We start from the raw sequence: 26,252 nt of genomic DNA, 5'->3' as shown, positions 1-26,252 counted from the left end.
CATTTCAAAGATGAGGACCCTGAGGCTCAGAGGGCTCCCAGATTTGGCCTCAGTTCCCCCATCAATGGTGATTTTTAGGCAGGGCAGAAGCTCACAGAAGATGGAGCATCTGAGGTGGCCCAGCTGCCACCTCATCCATTGGGCCCCCCACCAGAGGCCCAGTGACCTGAGGGCCACATTGCCCACGAGCACCCCAGCACAGTGAAGTGCAGTGGAGGCAGGAAGCAGAGTTGGGGCCCAGAGGCTGCGAATCCCCTGAGCAACCTATGTGGTCTCCCTACCGACTGGGGGGCCCCTCCAGGGCAGAAGCCACCCCTGGTGTCAGTGCCAGGAAGTTCAGCCAGGCCACTTTCCCAAGCTCAGGGCCCATCCTCCTGGGTCGCCCACTTCTCCACACCATCCAGGCTGGAGACCCAGCTCCCATCCCTGCCCAAGCTGTGCCATCTCACGGTTGGGCACCAGCTCAGCACGGGCTGATGTGGGGGCCAGGACAGCAGACTGAGTCCTCAGCTCTCCTCCCCAGATCCGGGGCTACTGCTCGCCTGGGCGAGTCACAGCCACGCTGGCTGCCCCCTGCCCGGCTGTGCTGAGCCTCTGCCGGCTCCCAAGGGAGAAGGGCAGCAAGCACCAGTCACCCTGGAGAGGACCTCACCTCACTCCAGCCCTGCCCATCATCTGACCCAGGGCCAGAGCACAGAGCTGAGGGCGCCAGGCGAGGGGGAAGAGCAGCCGCACAGTGGTGGTGACAGACTTTCTTTATAAACATCTGGAAGGAAGTCTTCTCAAGATGTCCCGTTGGGGTGGGGGTGGTGGAACTGCCTGGCTCAGAGCCAGGACCAGGGCTGCACCTGGTTGGGGAGGACACTTAGGCCTCAGAGAGGCCAGGCCAGGCCCGGTCTTTAGTTTCAGATGCTCCATGGGGTGCAGCAGGAGGGGGCCTGGGTGTCCCCCGTACAAGCCCTTATCTTTATTGTGGCTGATTGGAGGGCTGACTAGGCAGGGATAAGGGACTCAGCCCCACTGGACGCTGGGCTGCAGGGGCCAGCCCCCAGGCGGGGGTGCCCGCAGGGATGGAGGAAGCTCCTGGACTGGTGGCCAGCCCACCGGGTACTGGAAGACGGTGGCTCTGATGGGTTCAGCCCTAGAGGGAAAGAAAAGAACAGAGAATTAGTGTGGAGCACAGCTCAGGCCCAGGCGGGGGCACCCCCCTCCAGCTCACCCTCCCCACCACCCCAGCTGTGGGTAGGGGCAGCTGCCTGTATCACCTTTCTGGAAGGCAGAGTCTCAGAAACACGCAGACCCTTTGAGCCAGCCACCTCACCTCTAGGATTGAGCGCAAGGAAATAGGGGGGCTGTGGGCAGAGACTGAGCTATAAGAAATGGGAATAACCTGAGTGTCCACCTGTGGGGGACTAATTAAATATATATGCACGTCCACAGCAGAGAATGCTACGCAGCCTGCGTGAGAATTAAGGCAAACTTATATGCACTGATGAGGAAAGGTGTCATGATGTATAATACTGTGTGAGTAGGGAGAAAAAGCAGCTTATAAAATAATGTATATAGCATGATACTATTTTTGTTTAAAGATATATAGCATATATAAATGCATAAAAAAAAACCTGGAAGACACAGCAAAATGTTAACAGTGGTTCTATCTCAGCGGTGCAATTATGGGTGATTTTTTTTTACTTCTTTATACTTTTCAAGAAAGTTTTTCAAGCACGCAAGCCTTTGAAATGAGAAAAAAATATTGTCTAAAAATTTTTTAAAAGCCTTATTTCTCATGCTACTTACTCCCCTTCCCCTTAAGGTCCATCGCCCCAGGAGCTACCTCCTAAGGCCCGGGGCCGATCTGAAGCACCCACCCTGTGTGCTCAGCCCAGGGTGGCCCTGTCCTAAGGGAGCCGCTGAGGCGCACAGGCAGCCTCCCCACCAACTGCTCCACATTCCGATCCTTCTGGACTTGACCCCCACTCAGACTGCCGCTCCAGGGCTGCTCTGCCCCTCAGGCTACCTTGAACTCACTTGGGAGCTCACGTCGCCCCTGTAGGACTGGAGCTCTCCAAGGGGGAGAGACCAGGGGATGGGGTGGCGTCCATCTGCTCCCGCAGTGCCCAGAGCCGGGCCTGGCACAGGGAGCCACCCAGTGAATGCTTGCTGATGACAAACAGCCATGCTGAGCGCTATTACTGCCTGGATACTACTCTGGGCCAGACAGCACAGCCGAGGGGAACCTCAAGAATCCTTACTGAACCCCATTTTATAGATGAGGCAACTGAGGTGCATGGAATCAGTCACGGGCCCAAGCGACACAGTCTAGAATGGGGGGTGAGAGGCCGGAATGCCACCTACACGTGGGCCCCAGATGTTGGCCCCTCATGCTTCTGCCCCCAGCCCAGCCCAGCCCACCCCCAGGTCCCACTTTCAGTGAAGGTGAGGCCCTGGCAGGCTCAGGGGCCCAGTGTCCGGGCCTCTGCAGGACGGGAGCATCCCAGGCCCACTGAGAGGTTTGAAGCCTCGACCAGCCACCCCTCCTGGGCCTGAGCTGCTGTCAGACCCAGAGCAAGGGCTTCAGGCAGCCCCGGTGCAGCCTCTGGGGCCTCCCGTGGCGCGAGGACAGGGGAATCCCTGCTCGGCAGCCTGCTGCCCACTGGAAAGAACAGAAAGCGGCTCCCAGCATGATTTATGGTGCCGGGGAGATTTTATAAACTCCACCAGGCGCAGAGAAGGGTGGGAATGGAGGAGGCTCCGCAGTTGCTGGAAGGGAGAGCCCCAGCTGCCAGCCAAGCCCTGGCTCCCCGTGGGGCTGGGGTGACCGCAGGTCTGAGAGGGTGTGATCCATCAGGGAGCCCCTTCTTGTGAGCCTCAGGCCCTTCCTCTAGGACATGGGTCAGACTCCCGGGCAGCTGAGGCCTCCCGCCAGGAGAAGGGTGTGTTCCCCGGGCCTCAGACATGCGGGCACCGAGGCCTTGGAGCACACCCCTCCAGTCTGCACGGAGCAGACTGGGACACAGGTGCGTAGGACTGTGCTCGTGGCTTCTCTCTTGGCCTGTCTGCCCCGTCACAGGGACAGGGCAGCTCTCTTTCACCTGTCCCCAGCTATGGTCCTAATTAGAAGGAGAGAGTCTTAGGGAGGCACCTGGGCCAGAACAGTAGCACCAGCCCTGAGAGGGGTGCAAAGGGGAAGATTAAGACGGATAAAGTCACAACCTGAAGAGCCAACAGTGGAAAGCAGGGGCGAGCACTGGCCTCTGGCCTCGCAGGGATCAGCCTGCTCACCTGAGGCTGGCCCCTCCCTCCCGCTACTGTCTGCTCCCAGCAGGTGCCTCAGGGTCAGTCTGCTGGGGCAAGGGGTGGGGGGTGGGGGGTGGGACAGTGCACCAGGCTGGGGCCCCATTGAGCCTCCATCTCCCCTTTACAAGGATGGTTAGCCCGGCTCACCTTGAGGGCTCCACTCAGCCTGTGAGGTCAGAGCCCTCGGGTCTGGGTGGCCCCAGGTGGGCCAGGCAGCCATCTCTGCCCTGTGTCCTGGGGGGGAGGACACAGACACCCAGAGAGGAAAAGGGGCCACCAGACCCATCCCCACGAGGCGCCCACGGCACTAATACTCAGGAATAGTCCTTCAGGCCGGGACCCTGCTCCCCCAAATGCTCTCTCATGTAGCCAACATGTCCTGGGTCTGCACCAGGCTGATGACAGTGTGAACTCAGGGCCGTGAGGGGGAGGCCCGGGGGTGGAAGGGGAGAAAGGGGAGATGTCTCAGCTAAAGCCTGAAGGATGAGTCTGACTTTGCCAGGCAGACGTGGTGGTGGGGGGGCAGTTCCAGGCAGAGGAAATAGTGTGCACAAGGTGCCCCCAAATCAGAAACGCCCCACCACACCTAACCAGCTGCCAAGCATCCGGCGGGATTGACAAAGAGGCCAGATGGGAGAGGTGAGAAGGTGACCCTCAAGGGCCGTGGAGGCGGCAGGGAAGTTCTCCGGGGCCTTGCAAACTGGGCTGTGGAGTCCAGGTCCCCCTGACGGGGAAGAAGCCCAGGAGGGTTTCAGCAGGGCCGGGGTCAGGGAGTGTTCTAGAAGCTGGTTGGGGCTGTTGTGTGGAGGATGGACTGGAGGAGCAGAGGCAGGTAGGAGACCAGGAAGGGCTGCCGTGACGTCTAGGAGAGCCAGGGTGGGTGAAGGGCAGAGAGGGCACTGTTGCCACAGGGCTGCCTTGATGGTAGACTCAGGGAACAGAGAGAGGCAGCCTCCTGGCTGCAATCCACCTCCTTGACCCCGCGTAGTGGGGGCCAGGGACGCAAGGGCAGAGCCCAAAGCCTGTGGGCTGCAGGGTGTGGGTATCATTTTTCATGAGACCAACCTGAGGGGAGAGGGCTGAGGAAGACCGAGGCTGTGATGGCAAAAGCAATGATAAATGGTCACCTCCCTCCTAACAACTTCCTTTTCTCAAGGCTGGACTGGTCTGCTCTGCCCAGAGAGTAATTCATTTTGGCTGCAAGCCCTCAGGAGGCAGGTGGACTTGTGCAAAGGCACAGAGAACAAGTGGAAAAGCAGGTCCCCTGGAAGGGTCCAGGTTGGGTGGTCAGCGGGAGAGGAGCCCAGGGGATAGGGTTCAGCCTAGGGTGGTCCCCAGCGGCAAGCTCTATTCCAGTCACTGCCATCCCAGCAGCCGGCTACTGCCACTACCACTGCAGACTTCCGGCTGCAGTGGCCAACCACTGCACTGGCCCTTGGCCAGCCCTAGACCTGGTAACAGAAGTGGCCCAGGGTCCAAAGCCAGGGCAGGGACCTAAGCTCTCTCTCAAGTGACAGCTGAGTGCTGCTAAGGGTAGTAGGTGTGTGACCAAGGCAGTCACAACCTCCTGGAGGGGAAGAGATTCCTCAGCTACAAACCGGGGGCACCAACCCCGCTAAAGGCCGGGGCTGAGTGCCGGGCACACCACGGCACCAACACACCTGATTATCACGTGGTCACCACTCTTCCTGCGACTCTGGGCCCGTCATTCAGCCTCAGTTTCTCCATCTTGTCCCCTAGTCCTCTGAGTCTCATGGTCACAGGCACGCTGCCTTAGAGAGCACAGGGACACATCTATCCCTAGGAAGGGACTTCAGGGCACCCATCTCTACCCACCCCCACGCCCCCTCAGCCCAGCCACAGGGTCTCCCTGAGCCCTCGGCACAAGCCCAGGGGGTGCCCAGGCCTCTGGGGCTCACTCCCAGCAGAGGAACCATGGTGGCGGAGCGGGGAGGCAGCTGGGTCCAGGGAGTGGGGTAGTGGGGAAGCCCCCAGAGTTCTCTGAGTGGCCTCAGCCCCGAGCTGGGGTGCAGGACATGGGTCCCTGGACCAGTCCTGAGGGAGGTGCCCACACTACCAAGATCACAACCACTTCTGACAAGACCAGACGGAAGGGATGTCACATTCCAACACAGGAGTCATGACTGTACTATATATTTTCAAGGTCGGGGGACAAACGGGACACAGATTTAAAAACAAAGTTAATTTTAAAATAGCTTAACAAGCTCTCCTCACTGAGGCACGGAGAAGGCAAGAAGCTTGGCCCTCATCTCCTGGCGGAGCCTCAAGGGAAGCCTCACCTCTCCCACAGACTGTCCCAGCCAGGCTGCTGTCCCATGAGGCCACCGGGTCCCAGTGCAGGACGGGAAAGGAGGCAGCCCAGCACGGGGTGACTTTACCAAGTCAGGCAGGTCACAGGCACATCCTTTAGCCCTTTTCCTCCCTTCTCTCTCTTTCAATACCTGGTAGAAGACCCCAGGAGCCCTGGCTTTGGTCTTGGCTGTGACCTTGAAGAGGAGAACCTGGGACGGCACACAGCACACACCTGTGGGCTCCTGACCCAGGGTGCTCCCCATACAAGGGGTAAAGTGCACCCTGTCCACTTCTGAGCATCCTGAGTGCTGGGCCCAGGCAGCAGCTGGGCCAGCCCCACCCCAGCCCCCTCCTCGAGGAGGCAGTGGGACAATGACAAAGAGCCTGTCACATGCCTGTGCAATCCCAGCTGTGCCTGCTCCGAGCTGTGTGCCCTTGGACAAGTCACATCATCCCATGAGCCTCACTTCCCCTTCTGCAGGGTCGGAGCAACCATGCCTATCTGGCAGGGCCTAGAGGGGACAGTGTGGTGACTGGCTTTCTGGGGCCTCAGTAACCACAGTCAGGCCTCTCCCTCTGGCAATGGACTTGGTGATGTGGAGTCAAGCTGGCTTGGCCACCTGCCTCCTTCAGCCACTGCAGACTCCACTAAGGCAGGAGGATGAGGCCTAGGCCAGGAACCTTCAGGCAAGTGCCCTTCAGCCTCTGGCCAGGGCGTGGGGACCCAAGAGCTCCCGATGTGGCCCCCACCTGAGGAGTCCTTTGGGGGCGCCCGTGTCTGGTCCCTGGGCAGTTCATGGAGACAAGGGCAAGCTGGCTGGGGTCTTGCAACTGGAGGGCATGGGAGAAGGGGACCCACAGGGCCTGTACCTGCTGCTTGGGGCCAAGCTCAGCTGCTGGGCTCTCTTCTCCAGCCAGTCCTCCACGTGGACCTCAGGGAGCTCGGTGACGTCTAGTGGCCACTCCCTGGCCCACCTCTCCTCTGTGGGGATAGAGAGACAGGCAACTGAGGGGCATACTCACCCCCATCTGAACCCCACACTCTCACAAAGCAGCTGGAACCTTCCAGAGGCGGGGGGGTAGGCACGGGCTGGGAGGCCAGGAGCAGGTCCTCTGGCCTGTCCCCATCCTGCAGCCACCTCCCCAGGTAGCCCCTCTGGGCCTCACTCTGCTTCCCCATGAAGTGAAGACAAAACGCTGGCTGCCTCCCAAGCTTTTTGGAGTTGGACACAGGACAGTTGAGAGCCTGGTCCTCAGGAGGGGTCCAAACCTGGGGTCAGGGAGGCAGTGTGGGCTGCAGAACAGGGCAAAGCCTGCGCTCTCCCACCACGGGCCAAAGGCTCTGAGAGACCATGGCTGGAAGAGCTGGAGATACAGCTGTCACCAGGACTCGCTGGCCTGGCCCATAAGGCCTCACTTCCACCCTGGGAAAGCTCCTAGAAACCTGTGTTTGTGGCAGGGCTGCTGCTACACTGTCATCAGAGCCCCAGGGCAGGGCACTGCCCACAGGGTCTGACTGGTCGGAGGGGAGTGAGGCCTATTGGTGGATGAGGGTGAAGGCCAGGCCACCCCAGACGCTCGCTGGCTGCCTGAGGCCACGTGGACAGAGGAGCCGCACTGGATGGGGGCTCACATGAGGCTCAGTTTCTCCATCCATTCAGTGAGGGGCTGCATGCGAAGATCGATAAAGACCATCTAAGTGGGAATTTCCTTATCTCTAATTGGAGCAGTAGGAAGTGAATTTCCCAAAGGCAGACATGCCAGTTTCCAGAGGGAAGCTGAACTTGCCCTTCCCTGTAGTCCCCAGGCCTGAGCATCCTGAGGGCAGGGAAGGTGCTCTCTTTATCCCCTTGTCCCCAGAGCGCAGTGGGGGATCTGCCAGGGGCCGAATAGGGGCTCCAAACACGTTGCCTGATTGAGGAAGGGAGGGTGGGTGTACATGAATGAATGCCAGGCTAGCAGGGCCCAGGTGGGGCTGAGGCACACCCTTGGGACTCCTGGACAGGAAGCCATGCGTGTCACTTTAAACCCAGCCGGGCACATGGATGGGGGCTCCCTGGCTCCTTCTCCACTCATGCCTGGGGTGGTTTGAAAGCAGTTCATGATGCCCTGGATAGCTCTCAGCCTACCCCACATGGCAGCCACAAAAGAGGGGGAAGGGGGGAGACACAGGGCAGCATTCCCCTACATCCCCCCAGCACCCACCCCTGCCCAGCCCAGGGTCCCAGTGAAACGCACCCTCCACCTGCATACTCAGGTCCTGCAGGTCTCGCTCTGACATGTGGGAAAATCTGCAGTTGGAGCCAAAGTCGCACTGGCCTGCAACGGGAGGAGAGAGTCACTTGCTGCCCGGGATGGACTCCTACCACTGAGCTGAAGGGCAGCCTGATGAGGGGCCACCAGAGTTTTAGGGGCAGGGTGTTAGGGACTAAGGAGTAGCAACTCCAGCCCTGAGGAAGAAGCTGGACTCTCTCTGGCCCAGCCATAAGAGCAGCCAGCATGGCCTGTCTGGTCCACTAGGCCCTGCTCACAGCCCTCCCCTGGCCGGGGACCAAAGTCCACTGAAGCCTTTCATGATTGGGTTCCATAAGCCTCTGCAGGCTTGTCTCCTGTTACCTCCCCTTGCCCTGGCCCGTAGCCCCGACTAACTATGGGTGGGTCCCTGAGAGGGTTCTGCTTCCTCACACCCCCGCCCTGGTGCCCCCTGCCCATGGCAAGGGGTGGGGGGAGGGGGGCACAAGTAGCTGGACTGTGCCCCAGAAAGGCTTTAATGGCAGCTTTGTCAAGGAGGTACCAAAGTCCAGGTTGGCTTTCCAAATCTCAACTGGGGAGACCAAAATGTTTCTCAAAATAACAGGAGACTAGGGGGAGGAGGGATAAATTGGGAGATTGGGACTGACGTATCCACACTACTATATATAAAATAGATAACTAATAAGAACCTGCTGTATAGCACAGGGAACTCTACTCAATACTCTGTAATGGCCTATATGGGAGAAGAATCTAAAAAAAAAAATAAAAAAGAGTGGATATATGTATATGTGTAACTGATTCACTTTGCTGTACACCTGGACTAACACAACACTGTAAATCAACTACACTCCAATAAAAATTATAAAAAAAAAATAGGGCTTCCCTGGTGGTGCAGTGGTTAAGAATCCGCCTGCCAACGCAGGGGACATGGGTTCAAGCCCTGGTCTGGGAAGATCCCACATGCCGCAGAGCAACTAATCCCGTGCACCACAACTACTGAGCCTGTGCTCTAGAGCCCATGTGCCACAACTACTGAAGCCCACGAGCCTCTCTGTGCTCCGCAACAAGAGAAGCCACCGCAGTGAGAAGCCTGCGCACCACAATGAAAGAGTAGCCCCTGCTCGCTGCAACTAGAGAAAGCCCGCACACAGCAACAAAGACCCAAAGCAGCCAAAAATAAATAAATTTTAAAAATAATAATAATAGGAGACTAGAGGTGTCCTAAGACAGCCTTGCCTGCCAGCAGCGTGTTCACATCAAGGTGCAGCCCATGGGGAATGGCAGCCCCTGATTCGCAGGCCTGGTGCCCATTCTAGGGGCAGCATGGTCTCCTGAGGGGAGCACAGCCATTCACCCCGCTCTCCTAGGCCAACAGCAGTACCTCTCCTTGGTGCTAAGCTCCCTTTTACACCATGTTAATCATCATGGCTTTCCTCTTTGCCTTGGCTGCTAGGAAACTCAAGGCCAAACCCTTAGAGTATACAGGACCTCAAGGCAAGCATGGAGGAGACTAAGCATTCTTCTGGCCTTGTCTTATTTTTCCTACCCTTATTTTCATCTGCCTTTGGCTCCTTCACTTACTGAGGTTTTTGTCTCTTTGAACTATATGCATCTTTATTAGCTGCGTACTGAGCAGTGAAATCAACACCCAGCGTCCTTTGTTCTAACCCTGAAGCTTCTCGGCATTGTCAGGCCTGTTCCTGTCTCCAGCCCTGCCTGCTGGGAGGGAGGGCACAGTGGAGGTCGGGCACAGTAGAAGTCAGGCTCCCAGGCTAACTTAATCAGCCAGTCTATTACACCTATTAGTATCTCCTGGATTTACTTGCAATCTCCCAGCCCTTGCTTGTTCTGGGTAAGCTGATAAAATCACATTCTAGGTCTGAAGAGCTGAGGACCAAGCCCTGGATGTCATTAAGGCACAGCCCCTGGGAAGGCCCCTGTTGACTGTGTCAAGTCAGCTGACGCACCAAGGCCACAAAGCGGGCTCAGGCGGGAGGGTGGGGGGAGGCTGTGCAGAAGTCCAAGCAGATCAGACAGGGCATGCTGGTCCCTAGGGGGACCTGAACGGAGTAGAACACTTTACCTGTCAGTAGAAACTTCCTGCAGGGCCGCTTGTTCTGCTCATCCAGCAAGATGGCAGCTGCATCTGCGAGGAGAGAGGATCCGGGTTCAGACTTTAGCTGCACACGGGCACTTCCTACCACTGAGATCAGGGAAGGAAAGAGGTCCTCATCCACGGAGGAGTGTAAGAGGGGATGACCACAGGTAGGGATGCTGGGCAGAGGGATCCGAGCTTCAGGTGACCTCAGCCCCACCCACCCCACCTAGACCCAGCCAAAGGCTAGGACCAGGTTTGAGGTCAGAGACTCTCAACTTTGCACAGTAGATCATATTGGGAGGTGTTTTTTTTTTGAAGTCCTGGTACCAGAAGAAGACTTCTCTGTACTGTCTTTGCAACTTCCTGAGACTCTCTAATTATTTCAAAATAAAAACCTAAAAAGCCCACCAGTAAACCCCAGGGCCCAGGCATCGCTCCATGGCCAAGGCTGTACCCCACCTCCCTCTGTTCCCCTCTCACACTAGCCACCGGCCTCAACAGGACTTCCTGGCAATCTTTCTGGATATGAACCTTAACCCCGGTTTCCTCCGATTTTTCCTACTTTTATTTTCATCATATAGGTACAGTTTAAATCTTGTATGCTCCTTGGTGGGCAAGGAATCAATCAGTCAAAATCTGTAAGTGAGTGAGATGAGTGAGGAAGGTGCCCTGACTCAGAGGCCCTCATGTCGCCCTGGAGGAAGGAGAGGCCAGGTCTGAGCTGTGCACTTTCCCCGTCCATCTGCTGCCTTTTCTAGAGGCTGCTGGAGTAAAGGAAAGACCATGGGCTACTGAGTCCAGGTACACAGGACCACATCCGCCAAATGTCACCATGACCTCCACCTCAGAAGTCTAATGGCTGTTGGAAGCCTTATCCCACCTGACTTCTGACTTCTATGCTTCATTTCATGGTGTTAGCCATCCCTTTTCACTGGATTCCAAAGTCACCGAGTCAAAATAGTTCCCCTGGTGTTTCTGACCTTCACTCTAAGAGCCCCCTGGGTCCTCTGCTCTTCTTTGTTTAGATTTTCTGTTACACTTTCTTGTTTCTTTCCTAAATTTATTTGGAAATCAAACACATCTCCGCTGGTTACTCCAAGATGGAGACCTCACCACTAAATTCCCACTTAGCCCTCAAGTCAGACTTTCCAGCTGGAGCAGGTACCAAGCATTTCCAATTGAATACTCTCCAGGCCACGTCCAAATGGAGTGAGGGGTTAGGTGGGCTCCCCATTAACGAGCCCTGACTGGTAGGTGAACTCTAAGTCTCAGTTTCCCCATACGTAAAATGGGAGGAAAATTCTCACCTGGTAGGGCTGCTGTCAACATTTAATAAGATAACGGATGGAGAGAGCACTGGGCAGAGGAGGTCCCACATTAGAATTGTGGGAAAGTGGGGCTGGGAACGGCTTCAGCATCATGGTCCCCGGGTGATGCTAAGGTGCAGCCAGGGCTGAGAGCCTCTGGAGTAGATGCTCAACAAACAGGAGCAGTTCTTACTCCATTTCCTCCTCATAAACCCACCATTTACATGAACATCCCCATTTTGCAGATGGAAAAACTGAGGTTCACACAGGGAAAGGAGGCACACACATAAGAAGTGGCAGTGCCAGGTCTGAACCCTGGCCTGTGCGTCTCAAGCCCCCACCCTTTCCTGTGTGGTTGCTGATTTCCTGGTGGCTGGTGAGTAGCCGACTCTGAGGGGGGCTCCTCACTTCCTCAGGGCTGGCCTGCTGGGGTCGAGAGTTAGCTATCAGAGGACTTACTCCCGGGGCGGCCTGCAGGAGCGTGGGTGGGCCAGCAGCGTGGGGAGAGGGTCAGCACTGGACTTGTCAGACTCAGCCCACCCAGCTGGTGCCAGAGGCTTTCCCTGGGGAGGAGGGCTGGTGGAGGGCGTGTGGACATTGCCCAGGGCCCCACTGGGGTAGGACAGCTAAACTGGAAATGGGGCTGAGTCTGAGTCTTAGACAAGGGGCCCTGGTGGGGTGACTCAGTATGGGAGAAGAGTTCCAGGCTGCCCAGCATCTGGCTGGTGGTTCTCAACTCCAGCCACATGGCGAATCACTAGGCAGCTTTCAAAGTATACACAGCCCAAGCCCATCTTTCTCAGGTTCTGTTGTAATTCATCTAAGGGGAGGGCATGAGAATTGTTAAAAGCTCCTTAGTGATTCTGAAGTGCACCCAGGGTTGAGAACCCCCAGCCACAGGCCCTGCCCCTCTGCCTGGCATTCAAGGCTCCTCATGATCTGACCCTATTGGTCCTTCTCGCTTCAGCTCCCCAAATTAACAGCTGCCCTGCTGCCCTGGGTTTGTTTGCTTGTTCATTGAGATATGCATCTAACAAACATTTACTGAGCACGTCCTGTGTGCCAGGCGCTGCGCCAGGATGAGGATTTAGTGGAGAACAAGTCAGACCTGGTCCTTCCTTCCACTCCAATAGTCACACTAATCCACGTGGATATAAACGGGGTAAACAGCCAGCACGCAGCCAAATGACCTGACCTGGCCCAGGAGTTGGAGAGGGCGTCCTGGAGGACTGTCTGGGGTGGGGAGGACAGCAGGAAAGGCATGCCTGCAGAGGGGACAGTACTTGTGGTGGTCAGTGTGGCTGGAGCTTGGAGGGACAGCTCAGCAGGGCTTGGAGGCCTGGGTGGGACAGGGGTTCCACCCAGAACACACTGTTGTAATGGGGTGTGAGGTTACACAGGAGAGGGGCCCTGTTTTATTCACCTTTAAGTCTTCAGAGCCTCTCTGGGAGCCAAGGACATGCTAAGCGCTCACCAAGTGTTGGCTGAATGAATGAGCCATGAGATAAAGGGTACAAGGCCAATCCTTTTGTGGACCCATAAGCATCGTTCTTACTTAGTAAGTCCTTACGTGCCATACAGTCATCAGGAGATTACTGAGCCCCGTGACATCCCTGGGAGGGGGGGTATGGCTATTACAGCTGTTTTACACATGGCAAAATTAGGGCTACAGTGCTAGTGAGTGACACGTTGGGACTGACATCAGGCAGCCCAGCTCCAGGGCCCATGCCTGTGCTGACCAAGGCAGATGGATCATCAGCCCTCTGAGGGTTAAGGGACTTGTTCAAGGCCATGAAGCCGGGAGCAGAGCAGGTCTCGAGTCCTAGCTGAGGCAGGGTACCCTGTGCCCTTGCAGAGACTGTGCTGTGCGGTTGTGCAGGTGAGCTGGAGCCCTGGGGAAGCCTCCCAGGGAAGGGGAAAGAGCTCACATGTCAGCCTGGGGACCAGGGTGAGGTGATCCACTGCTCTGGATTTCTAAGTCACCACCTGTAAGTGGGGCTCCCTGGCCTGCCCAGCTTCCCTCGAAGTGCTGTTTTAAGGACTGGATATGGCTGGGGATGTGAGCGAATGCTGGGAACCCTGAGAAGGGGCTCGTGGCACCCACTGTTTCATCTTTTCTATAGCCCTCTTCCAATCAACCCTGTACCCACGGGGCCAGGATTCTTGGCTGAAAGTCTGGGACTAGGAACAAACACCAAGATAACCTTGAGGCCTAGCACCACGCCAGATCGCAGCCCCTACTGGATTTGGGGTACAGGGAGCCTCTGCCTGACACCAGGTTCAGAGGCCTCTGAGGCACCTGGGAGACCCCTCTGCCCCTGAATTCCCCTCTGCCCCCACTTCCAGCCCCTTGCAACCATAGCCACGCCTGGTCTGCTGAGTGGCTTGGCCACCCTCCCTCACCCAAGCCTAGACCCCAGCCCAAACCTGCCTCTGGGGATGGGGGTCAGGGGATCAGTGTTTTTTATTTTAAGGTCTCTAGGTGATTCTAACTCAAAGGGTTTAGATCTGCTGCCTTACAGAGTTACTGAGAAAAGCAAATGACAGACCATGGAAGGCACCTGGCATACAGCAGGCACTCAATAAAATGTGAGTGACCTGAATCTGAGTCACAGACCAGGGAACTCTCTGTCTCCCCTTCTGAGCTGCTGGGACTCAGCTCCTTCCTTCCAGCCTCTGGGCCCTGTCCTGGAATACTGCTCCCCAGCTCATGGAGCACCGGCCCTGCCCCGGCTCATTCCAGGAGCTCCTGGTCACCCCACCCCACTGCCACAGTCCCCCTCCATTTGTCCAGCTCCTGGCGCCTCTTTCACTACGGCTCAGTGTGTCTAAAGACAGCAGAGCAGCAGCAGCTCCCCTCCAGCCAATGCTCCTGGGTGCCAGGCCCTGTGCCAGGTGGTTATGGCCTTAATTCCTTTGCCTCATAAGCCTTTCCCAGAAGCAGCTCAGTCATTCGACAGCCATTTACTGCGCCCCCTGCTCAGGCAGCAGTCGGCCATTGCCATCAAACGTAGCTCCGGTCATGGTGGCTATTGCCCACAGCCCTTCGAAGGCTGCCCTCTCTGCCCACCCCCCTTACCGTGGCCTCCGCAGGCCTGCACGATCTGGCCCCGGCCCTGTGGCCAGCCTCGGGCCCTACCATGCTCCTTCTCATCCTCTCTTTGGCTCCGAGAGCAGCTGGCACTTTGCCCTCTGCCCAGGATGGACCACTGGCTTTTCCCTACCTTTCAGCTGTGGGCCCAGACATTAGCTCCTTAGAGAGGCCTTCTTCGTGACCACAGTGTCCCCAGAGCCTGGCAAGGCGTCAGAGAACGGAGCCCTCAGTCAGGATTGCAGGGAAAGGAGCTCGCCTTCCACCTGCCCTTCTGAGGGCCCATCTGCCCCAGGGGCCAGCAACCCAGGCCTCCTCTCTTTTGCTCCTCAAAGAGCCCAGACCAGCACTGTCGCTGGCCCGCAGCGTTTCCCTGTCTGATGATATAAGAAAGACTGGAGAATAGGGCTTCGTCAGCCCAGCCGCCAGGCCGGCAACACCCACCTCGGAACATGTCGTACCAGAGCTTCTTGGCCTTGAGGTGCTGCAGCCCGTTCAGGTGCTTCTTGCGGTTGTGGAGGTTGTCCTGGAAGGAGCGGTCGCAGTAGTCGCAGAAGTAACGCTTCCCCATGGTCACCCCCGCCAGGTGCTGCCGCTGCCTGGGAAGTCGCAGGGCGCTAGGTCAGAGCGCAGAGGAAACACCACCACCCTGCCTGAGCACGCCCGGGGGCCAGGCCTGCGCCACGTCAGGAAGGCTCTACTTACCCACACCAGCTCATGTGAACTCCGCAACAGCCCATGAGGGGCTACCCGGTTGGATGCTTATGGCCTGAGAGGCCTCATTCCAGAGGGGTCTTTTAACAGTTCTGATGCCCAGCTTCAACCCCAGGTCGGTTAAAGCAGAAACACAGTGGGTGAGGCCTGGGCATCAGCATGTTTTAATGCACCCCAGGGAATTCTCATCTGCAGCCAGGCTGGATGGAGAACCACCACCTCACCCACTCTGGACAGCCCCCACCACCACCTCTGACGTCCCCTCTCCTGTTCCTCCATGCTGGCCGCACAGCCCCCCTCTCTGCTCCTCACATGCGCCAGGCACACGCCAGGCACACGCCCACCTCCCACTGTTTGCACCTGCTGTTCCCTCTGCCGGGATGCTCCCCCCGCATACCTGCCCCGCTTGCTCACTTGACTCCTTCGATCTTTGCTCAACTACTACCTTCTCAGTAATCTCCCATGACCACTTTATTTAAAATTGCAGAACCCTCCACTTAGCTTTCCCTATTCCCTGCTTCACTTTTATCACCTTTGAAGTAATAAGTTACTTGTTATGCTTATTATATTTTTCTTTCCTTCAACAGGAATATAAATCCATGTGGGCTGGGATATTTTTGTGTTTTTGTTGTTGTTTTTAGGACACTCACACTTTATTTTTCTACATAAAATTTACAAAGCCCCAGCCCCCAAAGTGGTGCACAGTACAGGCAACCAAATATTTGTTATTCAACAATGAGTTAATTCCCATTTTCCTTATGGGACAACTGGGGTTCACAGAGAGGAAGCGATCTGCCCAAGGTCACATAGCTGGTAAGCAGAAGGCAAACCCAGGTGCCCTAAAATCCTGCTGCTGGTGTCCTCCCTTCCACAGCCAGCTTAAGGCTTAGAGAAGCCAGAGGGCTCAGGCAGAAATGCACACAGCTTCCCAAGGAGATCAGCTAAACACCTAGGTGGCAATCACAGAGGGAAATGAGAACATTTCAGGGTCTTCAGACACTTAAGACCCCTCAGTCCTGGTGACCACAGCTGCCACTCCTGACCCAGGAGATCTGCAGCCATGACTCAAGGCCAGCCCTTGAGTCCCCGTTTGGTGTCACAAGACCAGAGGACAAATGGGTTCACTCAGGGCCACCAGGTGGGACCTGCAAAGGCTGAGCCCAGAATAGCCTCTCACCTTCAGGTCCTATAGTCTGACCCCTCATTTCCCAGAGCAGGTTCCTGAGGCCAAGAGGAGGAAGAAAAGTGACTTCCCCAAGGTCACGAGGTAGCAGCCCAGGCCAGCGGCAAAAGCCCCAGACTCTCAGAATCTGGCAAGTAGAGTTAAAGCTGAGACCTGACCCACAGGGCAGAGAGATGGGGGAATACATGTTGGGAAGAAGAGAACGGGGAGAGACACAGAGACACATAAGCCCCTGGACAGTCCAGGCAGCCAGGCAAGGGATGGAGAAAGCCGCTCCTGCGGCAGAGACAGCAGCCATTAAGTCAAGGGCTGTAATGGGATCACGAACACTCATTCAAAATGAAAACGTATAAAACCTCTCTTCTCCCATTACTGCTGAGAAACCGCATCCCAGACACGCGGACTCGATATATTAAATTTGGCAGCTCTAACACACCCTGTCTTGCCAATAAACTTATAGGAATTGGACTGAAATTGTAAGAGATGAACGTTTAACGGCCGAGTGCTTAACTAAGCCATTCATGAAGGCTGAAGCTCAGAGGAGCCACTGGCTCTGGAGCATAAAGGGGAGGGGAAGGGAGGGCCAGTGGGAGGGGCGTTCCTCCAGGAGACTGATAAGGAACAGTGGCTCTGCGGCAGACTTAGCTAGGCAAAACCACACAGGGCACTGGGAAGCCAGCTGTGTGACCTTGGACCTCTCCAGGCCTCTACTTTCACTGTAGGAATATGGGGCGGTGGGTTCAACGGGTTGGCTGATTGCTTAGGGAGCAGCACACGGAAGTTTGAATCCAAATGAATTATTAATAAAAGAGTAACAGCAATACAAATGACACTAATAATGTCTGGCATTAAGCAAGTGTACAATAAATGTTATGTAATATTTGATGCACTAAACACCTACTATGTGCCAGCACTGGGCTAAAAGCTTTATAATCCATCATCTCACTTAATCCTCAGGACAACCTGTGAGGTTTCAGATGAGGGAACTGAGGCTCCAAGAAGTGAAGTGACTTAGCCAAGATCATGCTGCTAGAAAGCAGCCGAGCTGGGCTTAGAACACAGGCAGGATGGCTCTAGAGCCCATACTCCTAATCACTTATGAAAGTCGCCTCCTAACAAATCATACGGATGACAGCTTTCCTTTACTCACTACACCCCCAGGACCACGTGGCCCCTTTAAACCCCAAGAGGTATGTATTACAACCTCATTTACGATTGAGGAAACTGAGGCCCAGAGAGGTGCTGTGAGGTGCCCCAGATCACACATCCAGGAAGGGCAAAGCAGGTCTCCAACCAAACCACCAGGAAATGAAGATCACATGCCCCTCTCCCAATCTGCCCAGCAACACCGATTCAAATGATTTGCCCCTCGGGGCTGGGCTGTGTGTGTCTGTGTGAGCGTGTGTATTTGTGTTTTCCCCTCTCTCTCACATGCACAAACCATGGGGGGCACACCAGCCTCAGCTGAGGGCCATCGTGGCAGCGCTGCCCACCCGTGCCTCCCTCTGCCCACACTGGCCACCCCTCATCTGGCACAGGGGAAGTGCTCAGCCGTCCAGGACGGGTCAATGGACTTTGTGTCTAGTCCCAGCTCTGCCAGGTGAGGATGTGGCTTTGTCACTTGCCCTCTCTAGGCCTCGGTTTCCCCACATGTGAAGTGGGAGGCAGACAGCTAGACCAGGTGATCTCTAAGGGTACACACACACACGTGTGTCACTTAGCACAGAGCCTGGCCCACAGGAGGCCCTCCAGAAACATTGGCCATCATCACCATCATTATTATTAGCCTCCAAAAGCCTGTATTTCAGAAAACTGAGACTCAGAACAAGGAACAGGATATCAGTGCCCAAGTGACCTCTGTGGTCAGCTATTCCATATTACAGATGAGGCAAGGGAGGCCAGGAAAGGGGAACTGAGTTGTCCAAAGCACACAGCACAAGGCAGGGGTGGGACTGAACCTCAGCCCCTTTGGCAGGCTAAGACCTCTGCCTGCACAGCAGCTCTGCAGAGCCCCCAATGCCTGGGAACGGTGTCAAGGGAGCAGAGTGGCTTTAGAGGGGCCAGCACTTCCTGCCTCCTTCACAGGCCTGACCCCATGGAGGCAGAGGCCCTGTCCCTGGTTAGGAGCTGGCCTCCAGCAAGGTGACCTCACCCAGGCATCGTCCAGGTGTGAAGTTCTAGAGCTCCTGACCCAACTCCCTCCCGCTCCAGTGCCCTGGCGCACATTAGCAAAAGATGTGGCTGCAGAATCCTCTGGACAGACACAGCACCGGGCCAGACACACAACTTGGCAAGCAGAGTGTATTTCACTCTGCCTCACCTCGTAGCCAGGCGTCCTTGCACAAGGCACAACCTGCACCACCGCACTTGGCAGCCCTGAGTGGGAGGTCAGGGAAAGGGGAATGGGGACAGCCGGACGTCTCTACGGCACCCAGACACCAGCATGGGGTGCTGACTAAGCTGGCCCTCTCTGCTGTGATTCATCCTCGTCCTCTGAGGCTGGCGTGCTCTGCAGTGTGCGAGCGAGGTCCTGTCCGGAACACAGGACCATCCGGCCCGACTCCCTCACCAGGAACACAGGCAGTGCCACCCACCCACTCCCAGAGACCAGGTCCACGGTGGCGACAGCATCTGCTGGCTCCCTGGAGCTTCGCCAGGTGACAGGGTGGCTCCTCGTGGGCACGGGGCAGAGGGCAATGCTAGTGGGCCCACCCTCTGAGGTCACACAGGCCTGGGTTCAAATTCTAGCTCCACCACTAGAAAGTTATTTCATCTCCCAGAGTCTGTCCTTAGCTATAAAACAGGGACCCCGCCGCTGCTGTGAATTTACCACCACAGAGAATGGAGGCCGTTACTGCTGTTGCCATCATCCCCTGGGAGGCTCACTCCCCTCCTACCCCCAGCACATCCTGACCAGCTGATTTAAAATTGCAGCCAAAGTCACAGCAGCAAACACGTCTGCCCCCTCACCACCTGCTGTTTTCCATAGCTCGTCTCACACACTGATTTACTGTCACAAGAGCTGCCTCCCCACTAGAATACAGGCTCCACGAGGGCAGAGGGCTCTGTCTGTCTGTCCAACTGCACCACCCGGAAGAGAGGATCAAACGCAGAACTGCTGGTGGAATAAGCGAGGGAGCCACCCGTGGAGCCCAAGGCCTCCTGCCCTTGGCTCACCGACCCTCTTCTCCACAAGCCTGAATCTGGGGACAAGGACGGGGACGAGAAGAGAGACATGTAAGGCCCCCGAAAGCAGGTCTCTGCCACCCCCACCCTCCCTGCAGGGCTTCTGTCTCCAGCAGGGCCCCCACTACCGACTTAGACCACACCCGGCGAGCCCACGGCACCTGACTGCAGGCCTCTGGGCTCAAGGAAAAGATGACCAACGAGTTGAGATGCTGTGGGGTGGAAGAAGGAAGAAAGGAGAATCAGATTTGACTCCTGTGTGCTAGGCATTCTCTTATTTAATCCTCACAGACCCTCGGAGTAGATATCAAGGCATCCACTTCGCAGATTAGGAAACAGGTTCAGAAACACTCACTCCTATTTTGCTCAAAGCCACGACCGGGAGAGACACTGATAAGGAAGATTTCTCATCAACCTGAGTGCTGCGGGTGGGCCAGTGGTGCTGAGGGCCCCCGTGCACCTCCTGTGGAGCCCTCACCAGGCGTGCCAAGGCACACCGGAGCCAGCATTCACACTGGGGCCTGGCTGACCCGGGACCCATTCTCTCCCCACCCCACCGCTCCACCGTGAGGCTGGCTCAAGGCAGACATCTGTGCTTCACTGATATTCTTGGTTGCTTTCATCACGTGCGTCTCAGGTACAGAGTTGGCTTTGGCACAAGACTAAATTCAGTCAACAGCTCGGCTGTGGCCAGGGGCTGGGATGCATGCTGTAATTATACAGGACTTGTGCTCACCACATGCTGCCCTCGAGCTTACCTGTCATTTCTTCTAATTATGGCACCACAGACCCCAGGTGAACAGCAAACCGCAGCCAGAGGACGGCTTTACTGCACGCCCACTAGGAGCATGGCAATGTCCCAGCGCCACATATGCCTGCCGTCTGGAGTTGGCGGCATCGGACCCGGCCCCTGCAGGTGGCCTGCAGACTGCCTGCTCAGGACCCAGCTCCAACAGAAGTGCCAAGAAGATCCAGATGTCTCCCCTGATAGGAGCCCTGATATGTTAAGGGTCTCCCTCAGATGTCCCAGGGTTTTGTAGCAACCACGAAGCTTTCTCATCCTGACCTCATTCACGTGTTCACTTCTTTTTGTTTTTTTTACATCTTTATTGGAGTACAATTGCTTTACAATGGTGTGTTAGTTTCTGCTTTATAAACGTGTTCACTTCTTAAAGTATATCATCCACTCTCAGCAATATGAGGCAGTGGGGGCTCCACCCACAGCGATTTCTTAACTCAGCAGGTCTGGGACAGGGGTAGGGTCTAAGGAGGCCCTGATGCAGAGTCCACAGACCATACTTGGAGAAATGCTGGTCTAAGGGGGGAGATGACAGACTGAGGAACAGAGAAGGAGGGAGTTTGCCTGAAGTCACACAGGCCACACAAGTCAGCCCTTACTGTATAGCCACCCACCCAGGCCTGAATCCCAAGCCACTCGCGGGCTGTGATACTCTCGTCAAACTACCTACCCCTGAGCCTCATCTGGAAGTCGGGGGTAATAATACTTTTCACAGGAGTACTGTGAGGATTGAGTCATGCATGCTAGGTGCTTGGCAGAGTGTCTGGAAAGCCAGTGCTGCTTAATGCACATCTGTGGACGTGGCAGCCAGCCTCTGTGGCACCCAATGACCCCACCTCCTGGTGTCTGCACTTTGTGTCTCCCGTTCCAAAGCATATCAGGGTTGGTCTCTGTGACTAAGAGAAGAGAGCCGAGGGATGGTATGTCACCCCCAAGATCAGGTTATAAGACAACGTGGCTTCCATCCTGGTGTCTCCCTTTCTCTGATCACTTGTTCTGGGGGGAAGCCAGCTACCATACTGTGAGCAGCCCAGTAGGAAGGCCCACATGGCAAGGAACTGAGACCTCCTGCTAACAGCCAAGTGAGTGGGCTTGAAAGCAGACCGTCCAGCCCCAGTCAAGCCTTCAGAGGAGGGCAGCCCTGGCTGACAGCCTGACAGCAACCTTGTGGGAGACTCTGAGCCAGAACCACCCAGCTACGCCACTCCCAAATTCCCAACCATCGGAAACCGTATCAGATAATGTTTGTTGTGGTAAGTCACTAAATTCTAGGGTAATTTGTTATGCAGCAACAGTTAACTAATACAGTGAAATAAATGAATGGAGAAACTAAATCACTTTATAATTTGTGATGGCCACAGGTACAAAGTGCCCCACAATGCAAAACTCTCCTGAGTCAAGTCAGAGGAGGGCCCCCCTCCCACTTGCATATGCACAACCCTAAAGTTCCATGGTTCCCTTTTCAGTCATTCATTCACCAGCCAAACACACTGAGCACTTCCTCTCTGCCAGACTGGGGTTCACGCTTCATGACACAGAGTCCATGCTCTCACGAGAACGTGAGCTGAGTATGTGCTGGGGATGGGTGGCCGACAGATGTGCCCCCAGTAACAGTCATAGGTAACAAGCTCTGTGCCGGGGGTCCCAAAGAGGGGCGCCTGCATCCAACAGGGACTTCCTCCAAGGAAATGATCAGAGATCATCTCGAAGATCTAGGTACCAAGGTGAGCACTGCAATGTAGCTTGCCCTGAAACCAAACTCCAAATGTCCAAGAATAAAAAGAGCTGACAGTTATCCATTGCTCACCACATGCCAGGCAGACCGCTCAGGGTCCTGTGTAGAGAGGGGGAAGGGGTTCAATGATGATGCACAAAGCCTACCATCCTCATTTTACCCTAAAAATAAATTTGGGTAGAGGGGGCCCACAACTGGCAAGGAGCAAGAGTAGGGTGTGAGCCAACCTATTCAATGGTGCCATTAAAAATCAAGTCAGGGCTTCCCTGGTGGCGCAGTGGTTGAGAGTCCGCCTGCCGATGCAGGGGACACGGGTTCGTGCCCCTGTCCGGGAAGGTCCCACGTGCCGTGGAGCGGCTGGGCCTGTGAGCCATGGCCGCTGAGCCTGCGCGTCCGGAGCCTGTGCTCCACAATGGGAGAGGCCACGACAGTGAGAGGCCCGTGTACCGCAAAAAAAAAAAAAATCAAGTCAAAGTAATACATCAACTATACTTCAGTTAAAGAAGAATCAGTCAAAGGGAACAATTCCCTACAGGGACAAAATGTTCATCCCATATTGTAAATGAAAAATGACTCATTGTCACAACAGTATGTACAACATGATACCACGTTTTTAAGGAGAAAGAACTTCCCGCCTCAACACACACATATACACACAGACACACATACAGACTGGAGAAGACACAAAATATTTACTGTAGTTATGTCTAGAGAATAAAATTACGACGTGCGGGATTTTCTTTTTTTCATTTTGTGTTTTTCTGTTTTTCTAAGTTTCTATTTTTGGCGTGTATAGTTTTAAAATTTTCCCAAAAAATTCCCTTCAAAAAAGTGAGAAATTTGTCAGGCAGGGATAAACCCTATTCCTTCTTCTTTAGGAGGCTTCCATGGATGGTTCCAGGGACCCGGTTCACCTGGATGAACTGGCCAGGGGTGGTGTTGAAAGGGATCTAGCGTAAACATTTTCCTCAGTCCAGGCTGACGGTTGATAGGACAAGCCCTGATTCCAAGTGGACCTGGCCCAGTGAAGGTCAGCTGAACCCAAATCTGGGCTCCAGGAGCTTCAGGATGGAGACAGTTTCTCACCAGATAGTTAGAGGTCCCAAGAGGCCAGAGTTTCCAAATAGGAAAGGCAAAAATAGTCTGAAAGAGGCTCTTGAACCATATACCCTGACTCATATAAACACCTCTGCCTTTCCCTTCTCTCCCCACCACCAAGTCTGGGCTCCAAATACCATGTGACTCTCTGTTACCACTGCCCAAGTCAGGTCTCACCCCTTCACATCTGGACCAGCCTCCTTAGTTCAGCCCACCCTTGGCAGCATCAGATCAACCCTCTCAAAACAACTCCTCAAAATTTTCCATTGCTCCTGGTGAGGAGCTTATTAAAAATGAAGTCTCCTGAATCAGATCCTCAGGAACTCTGGCTCAGCAGATCTGGAGAGGGGCTCAGAAATTTGCATTTTAACCAGGGACTCTAGCCACCCCCAGTAGGTACCCCCAAGAAATAAAAGCCTGGAGAACTGAGCTTCCACTATTCATTGACCTCTTCATCCCCTGCATCCCAAAGGCAGCCTTTGCTGAAGGCAGTCACTCTGGGTAGACACAGCCCGCAAATCTGTGTCCCAGTCAGAAACTGGTCGGACTATGAACCACCTCAGTAAGCTGAAATGGTAACCCCGACTTGATGAGAATGCTAAGCACAATTTGTTAGAGTGGATAAAAGTGTTTTCTTACTGGCTAAGCGTCCTGTCACACTCCAGGAAAGCTTAAAATTGAAAACAGAGGTAGTAGACGAAATCAATTATTGTACTAATGTTCCTGTCCTAAGATTATTAATAATCAGTGTCTACCTGGTGCTTAAAAGTATCACATTGAAAAGAATTTGACATGTTGAGTATATAACAGAAAAGCACTGCGATTCCAGTTTAAAATATAAAAGTTAAAATATGTAGTTAGGTAATTGATAAAGTATCTGTCAGTAATTGATATGAAACTTGTGATTCTAAGTTGAGGGGTCAGCAATGGTTGGAAACACTGGCTGCATGTTAAAATCACTGAGGTGCTATAAAAGCTACTAAGGGTGCCCGCCATATCCTAATTTCTTGTCAGAGATGGAGCCTGTATTTTTTGAATCCCCTGACTGAGAACAAGTTGACAAAACAGAATTTGACTAAGTTTGTTAAAAGTATTGAAAAGTATTAAAATTTATTACATTTATAAGGTTAATTTATTAGATTTTCTAGTAACTGTTTAAGTATTCTGGGGAAATTATGCTTGTTAGGTTATATATCTGAAGTACTTAAAAAGAAAATCAAATATATTAAATGTATAAGTGGACTTAAATGTGTAAGGGAATGTAACTGAGCTGAAGATAGGGCTGAATGTTTAAAGGAATTTAGTTTGTTCAAGTTGAGTTCAAACATTAATCAAAGGGAAAGTTAAGGTCATTTTTCTAATTTTTCTAGATTTATGTATAGAATAATAATTTCTAAGTTGAAATCGATGGCCTAAAGAAAATCAGATTTTTAAAAAATTGTTGCTCCAAAATGAGAATGAACTAAAAAGGCAAAAAAATAAAACAAGCCCACCTTAACTCCCTGTGGTCTTCCCTACCCATCTCACCTAAAATAATTCCTCCCTCCTCTGAACTCCTCATCTGGGAAGTTGTCAGCAAGATATAAGTATTCTTTCCCAGAAGCTTCACAACTTCCTGCCCGAAAGGGCTACCAGGATGCTTTGCAAATAGAAAATAACCGCATGGTGGATATAGAGCATTTCACGTTTTTCCTACCAGTCCCCAAACAAGGCATTACTGTTGCTTTTACAAGTCAGAGGCAGATCCAGGTCTCGAATCCAGTCCCTGGTTTTCAATGCCACACGTAGGCCAATGACTTTTATCTCTGGCTCAGGCCTCTCCTCTGAACTCCAGATCCAAATCCCAATTAGCCTCTGGACCCCTCCATTTGATGCCTAAGGGGCAGCTCAAACTTAATGTGGCCAAACAGAACTTAAGATCATCCTGTTGATTTTAAGTTGCTGAGGTCAAAACTTTGATGCCATTCTTGAGTCCACTTTCCTGTAAGCCCTTACATGCATCTGTCAGCTTGTTCTGTTTGTCCCACCTCCAAAAATACATTCCAAATCTGATCACTACTCTAATCCACACCCTAATCTAAATTACCACCCTGCCTCAATTGACCCACCACAGCAACTTCCCCTCTTCAGTCTGTTCTCCAGAGCAGCCAGAAATGATGACATTAAAATGTAAATTAGATCATGTCACACCGCAGCTTAAAACCCTTCATTGGCTTCCTAGTGCAATTAGAAAAAACTAAGACTTTTTACCACGGGTTACAAGGCCAGATATGAGCTGACCTGAGCCTACTTCATAGTCCACTCTACTTTTTTCCCCCTCAAACACCCCAGGATAGAACAGCCTCAAGGCCTTTGCACCAACGTTTTCCTGTTTGAATGGCTACTATTCACTCAGGTCTAGGGTTAAGTGTCGCCCTGGGGTCCACCTTGTCTAAAATATTACCACCACCACCCCCTCCCCAAGCAAACTTTCTTCAGCTCTTCAAAGCATTACTTGTCACTACTGCACCTTCCCATCTACCCATACACAGTAGAATGGGCGCTCCATGAAGGCAGGGACTTGTTCACCGCTGGGTCCCCAGCGCAAGGCCCAGAGGCACTTAGAAAACATGTGCTGGACGGCCCTAGTCCTCCTAAGTCCTTGCTATTTCTATTCCCAAGAAGGAATGAGTGGATCTAGGTCTCCTGCCTTCCAAGCCAGGATTGTCAGCTGCGAAACCCAGGGATGAGGGTAACATGAAGCATGGGTAGAATCGCCACTTCCCTTGAGGTTGGGCAGAGGGATTCAGTTCCCAGGACCTGACTTGTGCCACAGGCTCCAACTCTAGCCCTGGACTTGGGGCTGACAGAGACAGGACGGGGGACAAGCCTGGGACCGGGCACCCAGGCCTCGCTCCCCTATCCACTCCGCATTCCGTTTAATAGTGTGGCCCACCGCGGGGCTCGCGGACTTAGATGGAAGAGCCCAAGCCCTCCCGTGGGGGTAAGGACACTCGCCCTCGACGTCCCGCCAAAGAAGGTACCTGGCTCCGTGGGGCCCAACGGCTCTGAGCTCCTCCTCCTGCGCCCTCACGCCACGAACTGCTTGCTGGGATTCGTAGTCCTTCCTTGGGTATCAGTCCACCCTTCCCAGAAACCTTTGCGAATCAAAGCTGAGACCGTGCAGGCGGAAGCGGAG

General features: G+C 54.3%; 1 protein-coding gene across 1 annotated transcript; it reads right to left on the bottom strand.

Moving 5' to 3' along the window:
* Positions 1-739: 739 nt before the first annotated feature.
* Positions 740-26,207, bottom strand: ZMAT5 (zinc finger matrin-type 5). Its single transcript, XM_065890119.1, has 6 exons — positions 26,098-26,207; positions 14,804-14,958; positions 9,947-10,009; positions 7,849-7,929; positions 6,481-6,592; positions 740-1,141 (listed from the first exon to the last, which is right to left on the bottom strand). The coding sequence occupies exons 2-6, from the start codon at positions 14,928-14,930 to the stop codon at positions 1,012-1,014; spliced, it is 513 nt and encodes a 170-aa protein (XP_065746191.1). The 5' UTR covers positions 14,931-14,958; positions 26,098-26,207; the 3' UTR covers positions 740-1,011.
* Between the last annotated feature and the right edge of the window lie 45 nt (positions 26,208-26,252).

The sequence above is a fragment of the Phocoena phocoena genome, chromosome 13 (assembly GCF_963924675.1).
Source record: "Phocoena phocoena chromosome 13, mPhoPho1.1, whole genome shotgun sequence".
Classification (NCBI taxonomy): domain Eukaryota; kingdom Metazoa; phylum Chordata; class Mammalia; order Artiodactyla; family Phocoenidae; genus Phocoena; species Phocoena phocoena.
This window is presented reverse-complemented; position numbering and strand designations above follow the sequence as displayed.